This window comes from Drosophila mojavensis, unplaced genomic scaffold (assembly GCF_018153725.1).
Source record: "Drosophila mojavensis isolate 15081-1352.22 unplaced genomic scaffold, ASM1815372v1 contig_151, whole genome shotgun sequence".
In the NCBI taxonomy this organism is placed as follows: Eukaryota; Metazoa; Arthropoda; class Insecta; order Diptera; family Drosophilidae; genus Drosophila; species Drosophila mojavensis.
In genome coordinates this window covers 144,579-151,575 of record NW_025318684.1, presented here as the reverse complement: position 1 = coordinate 151,575, position 6,997 = coordinate 144,579, and the positions used below count along the sequence as shown (strand labels likewise).

The 6,997-nt window shown below is 35.9% G+C and overlaps 1 protein-coding gene across 1 annotated transcript; it reads left to right on the top strand.

The window, feature by feature from the left end:
- Positions 1-3,066: 3,066 nt before the first annotated feature.
- LOC6585773 (slo-interacting protein 1) lies at positions 3,067-6,668 on the top strand. Its single transcript, XM_002011363.4, has 6 exons — positions 3,067-3,235; positions 3,382-3,846; positions 3,897-4,274; positions 4,336-5,308; positions 5,388-5,560; positions 6,120-6,668. Exons 1-6 carry the CDS (start codon positions 3,182-3,184, stop codon positions 6,450-6,452), a joined length of 2,376 nt encoding a protein of 791 aa, XP_002011399.2. The 5' UTR covers positions 3,067-3,181; the 3' UTR covers positions 6,453-6,668.
- The last annotated feature ends 329 nt before the right edge of the window (positions 6,669-6,997 follow it).

Below are 6,997 nucleotides of genomic sequence, written 5' to 3'. Positions count from 1 at the left end.
TATAGCCAACATCGGTAGTACTATGATATTAATCTAGTTAAGTGGGAAAACGTCAATGACAACTCCAAATTTTGGAATGAAGTACAAGGATTCTGGCGGCAACCGCAGATTCCTTGACTTGGCAGCTGTTGCCCTGCAAATGTTTTCTTTACCATGGTCCAACGCGGAGGTGGAACGCGTATTTAGCCAGCTTAACTTGGTAAAGTCCAACTTAAGGAACTTAATGAGCCTAAGCACAATAAACAGTATTCTTAGCATAAGGTAATATTTTATTGAGAGTGAAAAGATGATACCGATTTATATATTACTTTTTTATTTAATATAACACACATATATGGTTTGCGAAGACTGGGCAAATGCTGCTATGAATACAAAGTTCCTCAAAGTTATCTTCGCATGATCAAACCATAAAAACCGTTTTTTTTACGTTTTTTTTGTAAGCCATCCGCTTTTCAGCTTTTTTTTCCCGTTTCTTCCATCTAAACCAGCTTTTTTTTCTGGTAAAAAGTTGGCAGCACTGTAGTACACGTAGCTACTGTAAGATGTATGTGTGTGTATGCTCGTCGCGAAAACATTTTTATTATGCGCACCAACCCATTCATACCCTTCCCACAAACAATAACGAAAACGCAAACATTCTGCACGAGCATGGCAAATGGCTTGAAGAGTTCGGAAGTTCTTGCTGCGACGAAATTTCAATTTTCGTGAGCTGCTGCTTGTGCCCACATGCATACATACATATCAGTGATGCCAATTTTCCCTTTTTTCGGACAGATCTGTCCTGCTTTTAATGGCTTCGTCCGGAAATTAATCAAACATCCTCTATTCGGAAATCTGTCCTTTTTTTGTGAATGCGAATCGTGTTCATATTTCCCCAGTTGGTTGGTTGTTTTTACAGTTGATCGGTTGTGGATGCAACAGATTTCTATTAATTAACATTGCCAACCAGTTGATCAGAGCTTTAGCATAAAATATATTAAATTTTGTACCGATATTTGTTTAAGAACAGTGCCAAAATGAGTATAACAGTGATAAATTGAATTGCTTAGATGCCTTGTATGTATTATCGATATCGGTTTTAATTGCTTTTTAAATTGTGCTCCATGCGAAAAGTGTAATAAAATGCTCAAAGAAACGTATAGGCAAAAATTTCGGGATTGCTGGCTACAACAGCCAAATTTTAAGTCGTGGATAGCCCGCGATGAAGACGACTATAAGGCGTACTGCAGAATCTGCAAATGCAGTATTAATTAGCAGGTTATGCTGCAATAACTACAAATTGCCAGAAGAGATTTTGGCGCGTATTGGATCGATGGCCACATACGAGGCTAGTGAAGAGGACATGGATTGCATACTTGACAATGCCTTGAAATGTTTGGAATAAAAAAGAAAAAAACAAAAATTAACAAAAAACAATATTTTGTCCTGTTTTCTGTCCTTTTTATATCCTGAACCCATTGAAAATGGGAAATCAGGGTATAATGGTTTTGTGAAAAAGTATATAACGGGCAGAAGGAGGCGTGGGAGACCCCACAAACTATATATATTCTTGATCAGCGCAACGAGCTGAGTCGATATAGCCCTGTCCGTCTGTCCGTCCGTTCGTTCGTATGAGTGCGTCGATCTCAGAAGTTATAAGAGCTAGAGAGCTGAAATTTGGCATGCATATTCGTGTGTACCATACGCAGTACGAGTTTGTTTTAATTTTTCGATAACTCATCCGATAACTTTTTTTATCAAGAATAATCGAAAAATTGATTTTGTTTTTTTAGCCTAATTTGAACACTTTTAGACCTGGAGTCTTCAAATTTGCGTTGTATATAAAGTTAATAGATACAAAGATTTTGTAATTTACAGATTTTGGATACCACGCCCCCTTCTCCCCCAATTTGTAAAAAACGCATTTTAAGTACTAGAGACTTGTGCTTTGGAATGTTCACACATATTCACCATATGATTACGCTCTGTTTCATTAAGATCGTATGTCTACAAAAGAAATTATTCAACAAATAAATTCTCATAATATTGCGCACACTGCAGCGCAGCCCAAGCGCAGTCGCTGCTGACTGCGCAGTTAGCAGAGTGCAGGCTTATGCGTGCGTGTGGATGCATGTGTTTTTGTATGTGTGCATAAAAGAAGTGCAGAATGATTAGAATATCAGCCTAGAAGGTTCAGGGTATCTCCTAGTCGAGCAGTCTCGACTGGAGCCTTCTTACTTGTTTTTTTTTTTTTTTAATTTTCAGCCTTTTTTTTCGTATTTTCCGGACAAATTTTTTTTTTTCCAAAAAAAATTTGGCTTCACTGATATATATACATATTTGAGAGAGGAGAGAGCATCGAGAGAGAGAGAGAGAGAGCAAGGGAAACTTTCAGCGAAAAAAGTGTGCAAAACGCTTTACACTACTTGTCCGGTCTATGTGTTCTGTGGTTAGTAATACAACTTCAAAACGGATTTTCTATAAGGTTTTTTATCGATAATAAAATAACGGGATGCGTTATCGATTTTAAATGATAAGCTCGATATCCACGTATATACGGAAATTTTAAAAAAATTGCTCTAGCTCTTATATCTTCTGAAATCAACGACAGGCGGACAGGGCCAATTTGACTCAGCTCGTCGCCCTAATCAAGAATATATTGTATGTATATACATACTTTGTGGAGTCTGCCACGCTTGTTTCTGCCTGTTACAACATTTCAACAAAACCATTATACTCTGATTTCCCATTTTCAATGGATTCCGGGTATAAAAAAAAAATTTAGACCATAGTGCAATATAAATAATCTTAATGTCTGCACTTGCCATTCACCACGAGGAACAAATACTCATTTCGAATATGACAGTATTTTACAATATTTTCACTCCTAAGTCGAGTGCATAAACAACTTGATCTAACAAATTGTAGTATACATAGTGTTTTTGCTTATAAATTAGTCCTTTTACTTCTGAAATTCTCTTAAAGTAGTATCACTGACCAAAGAACACAGTGGTCTTTGGTCAGTGGTAGTATACAGATTTTTCAAATAATCGATAATAATAAGATTTTGAAGAAATAGGCACTATGGTCACACAGTCGCGGCGAATTTAGAAATGATAAACGATGTCTGTATTTGTGTTGTGTGGGTGTGGATTTATTTCACGGAATAAAAATTAATAAAGCTATGTAATTTGTTATCAAAATGTGCTCTAATAACTGTGTTAATGTTGTTGAGTTAGATTATGTTGTGCTAAAGGTAAGTTTAAATTGCAAAAAATCCGAAACCAGACAACTGCACACAAATGTATAAACGATTTCAGCCATAGAGAATCATGCATGCGTGCAGCATTGTGCAGGCTTGTTCATTCTCACATTTGTTTTCAATTACTGCAATCATTACAGTTAAATGGCAGCGACATTACATCATTGTCTAGTTATGAGGCGGTTCAAATGTTCCTTCAAGCTAAAGAAACCCTAGTAGTTGAATTATGCCGAAAGCGAAATCCCGTCACCTCCGGAGACCTGCAGAAGGACGATATTTGTTCAAGAGTAAAAAATGTTCAAGTATCTAATGCAAAAGCAACCAGTGCCTCAGAAAATATTAATTTCAATTCATTGCCGATGCCACCTCTATCATCAGTGTCAGCTGAAAATCAAATTATTTTAACTTTACGAACATTTCAAAACAGCGATCAAACCGAACCAGTATCGAAGGAGAAAAAAACGAATGACAAGTTTGTTGCATTCAATAAAACTAACAAAAAATTCAATCATAACGAAAATATTGCGCAAACAATTGCCGATCATTTTATTGAGCAAGAGCATCATCTGTTTGAGCAGTGTTTGGAGCCAGAGATAGACATCGAGGTAAGTTTTAGTGCATGAAGAAGTATTTTTATAGAACATATGATTTGCAGGAGGTAACACTCGTGAAAAATGATTCAACTAACGATGAAATTGGACTCACTGTGTCCTGCAATAACTTCTACAGTATCAGGGACTGCGAAGAGAATATTATTAATCCTGTGATATGCAACAAGAATGCAGACTTAATAAGAGATGACGCGGACGCTAATACTGACGCTGATGTCGATGCTGACGCTGATGCCTGTGATGACGTTTTCATAAGTGATATACAGCCAGAGAGCTTGGCTGAGCGCGACGGTCGACTCCGTCGTGGCGATCAAATTCTCCGCATTAATGGCATAGACATCAAGAGTAAAAAACATGCCGAAACGCAAATAGCTGAAAATACTTCGTCTGTTACATTGCTTGTCAGTCGAGTTCTATATCCCGTAAGTACTTAGAATGATATATATAACATCATCTGATATTCACTTTTCATTTAAAATGGAGGATGACGACGATGATATCGATGAGGATGATGAAGAAATCGACAGTAACTTTGATTATGCCAACAGCATTCTATCTGATGAATATACAAATGTCGTGGACAAATTGGATAAACTACTCGTAACGCAGCAACGGCAAACAAGCGATAACAATTTAACAGCAGAATCTGCGGCAAAACCTATTAAATCTATTTTACCAGCAACTTTCAGTGGATCGCAAACGATGTCCGAAAAGTCGAAAAACAAAGGACAAACTCAAACTAGTGTCACAGAAAAGTTGTACATTGGCAATGTGCAAGGAATGAGCCAAGAAACGGGCTTTAAACCAATCATAGACAAAAGCCTGCGAACAACAATAATTAGTAAAGAATATGATTATGATGATTGCGAGCATATTTACGAAACAATTCCCGAGGATTCTGAATCAGAACCCCTCTATTGCTCACCATATCAAAGCTCGAACTATATGACTGCAATGGGATCTTGCTCGTCAAGAATGATGGCAGAATCGGATGTTTTAGAAATGCAACAGCAAACGCAACGTGTAGCCCAATGGTTAGGGATTAAATCTCAGCTTAATGCAAGATCCGTTCATACGATGGCTGGCCGTCCAAGCTTATATCATAAGCAACAACATCGAATATCGAATAGAGTTTATACGCTACGCAGTGCTATAACAAACACCAGTGAATCAAGCAGCAGTGGAGCTAACTGTAGTGCAACTAATGGTGACAACGAGAATAAATGTATAAACCAACAGCAGGAAGAGGTAGAAAATTCTTCAAGTGCCTATAATACGGGTGGCTCCAATAACAGTGCTTCGCCTCACCAAAATGCCATAAATTTAGAGATCGAACCAATTTCACTTTCAGCGGCAACTGCAAATACAACTCCTAACAACCCTATAACCTCGTTTCAACCCGTTTTGCTACCATTTATAAAATCTGGCCGTATAGTCTGTTCCCAACACAATTCCGGTACGTATTAGCTCTAATTGAGATTAACATATTCAATTACATAAACACTAAGAATTACAATTTACTCATTATTTTTTAGAAACTGTTGCACTAAATAAAGCATCAGCCGACGAGCTGCATCCTTTCGCATCAACAACTGCTAAAATAGACGCTAAAACAATGCGACCCAAACCAAACGAGGAACAGCAAAGCCCATGCCCGCAATTTAACGCTCCCAACTTGAGTCGCTATCATTTTGTTAGCAGTCAAGAGGTAAACACTATTGTAATAATATAAATAATGTAATACCTATATGGATGATCATAATGAACGATAGTTTTGTAGGTACGAAATATCGTGGTATTCATTTATCACAGAAATCGTTAAATATTTAAAAAACGGTTCGAAACATAATAAAAATATAAAATGGAAATAGTGGATTAATTAATACATAAGAATCAAATAAAAGACATAACTTAAGAAAAGAAATTTAAATTGTTAGGAAGTAGAGGCTTATAATACGAAAAATTTAACTATATATGAATCATCAAATAGAGGGAAAATGAAGAATGCGCCGAAGAATACGGTTTATTATTATTTTCACCTCATCAAAAAGAATAATATAGAATGGTAACTGAAATTCAAAAACCAAATTTTAAATTTAAGTTTGGATGATAGATATTAATATATTTTTGGATGTAGGAAGTACGAAATGTGTAAATCAAAGCATAGATCTATCTTTATTGTAGACATGCAGCTTTAATTAGGTTTTCTTATGCAGTAACGTCTTGAATTTCAATATATTAAATTGTGCTGTATTTTCTTTAACTAGGTCGCAAATAAAACTCTTACCACACCAAAGACAAGCTCTATTTTAGGAGAAAATGTCTCGGAGGAAATTCCAATGGTGTGGAAAGTAAAGCGGCGTCCAGATGGAACCAGATATATAGTTAAACGTCCAGTACGTAATATGAGCATGGGTATACGTAAAAATATACGTAACAACGAAATAACAACAACTGAGGATGATACAATATCAGAGGTTAAGATCGGACGTTACTGGACTAAGGAAGAAAGGAAACGACATATAGAACGTGCACGCGAACGTCGACATCATCAGCAATTGCTCCATCAACAGCAACAACAACAATTTCCCACACAATGAAGTATAAAGTGATTAATTTTAATGATTTTCCAGCCTGGAAACATCACATTCAATTTGATGCGTATGCGTATATGTATCCAAGATTACGGGTTTCAAAAGCATCGCAAATAAAAGTTATATCTATATTATCGAATTTCAATATGGATACGATATAAAATGTATTATAAACTTAAAAAGCTCATTGAAATAAAACCAAAAAACGAAAATGATCTTAAACACCCACAGAAACTACTTTTTAAAAGTCGTCAAAGCCACTTTTGAGGTAATTATTGATGAGTGCTTCGTGTTAGTATTATTGTATCTAACCAATTCCTTTTAATATTAATATCCCCCAATAGTGCTAACCGTATGTTTGTAAATAAATAAAACTTAAAATGACCTTGTTATTATGCTGGTTTATATTCGATCATGTCATTTTTAGAGTATATAGAGTGACATGTAGTTTTTTTTATGAATAATTGAATAATTGAATGTGTAATGTGTAATGAGTCGAAAGTGAATATTTCAGACAAGCGTTTATGAAATAATTATAATAGCGTCTTCCG

What these genes read in the sequence shown, in the direction of transcription:
- LOC6585773 (XM_002011363.4), top strand. Translation starts at nt 3,182, where the DNA reads ATGTGCTCTAATAACTGTGTTAATGTTGTTGAGTTAGATTATGTTGTG. An exon ending in AGCCAGAGATAGACATCGAG is followed by an intron (nt 3,847 to 3,896) that starts GTAAGTTTTAGT and finishes TATGATTTGCAG; the next exon opens with GAGGTAACACTCGTGAAAAA. An exon ending in CTGTTCCCAACACAATTCCG is followed by an intron (nt 5,309 to 5,387) that starts GTACGTATTAGC and finishes ATTATTTTTTAG; the next exon opens with AAACTGTTGCACTAAATAAA.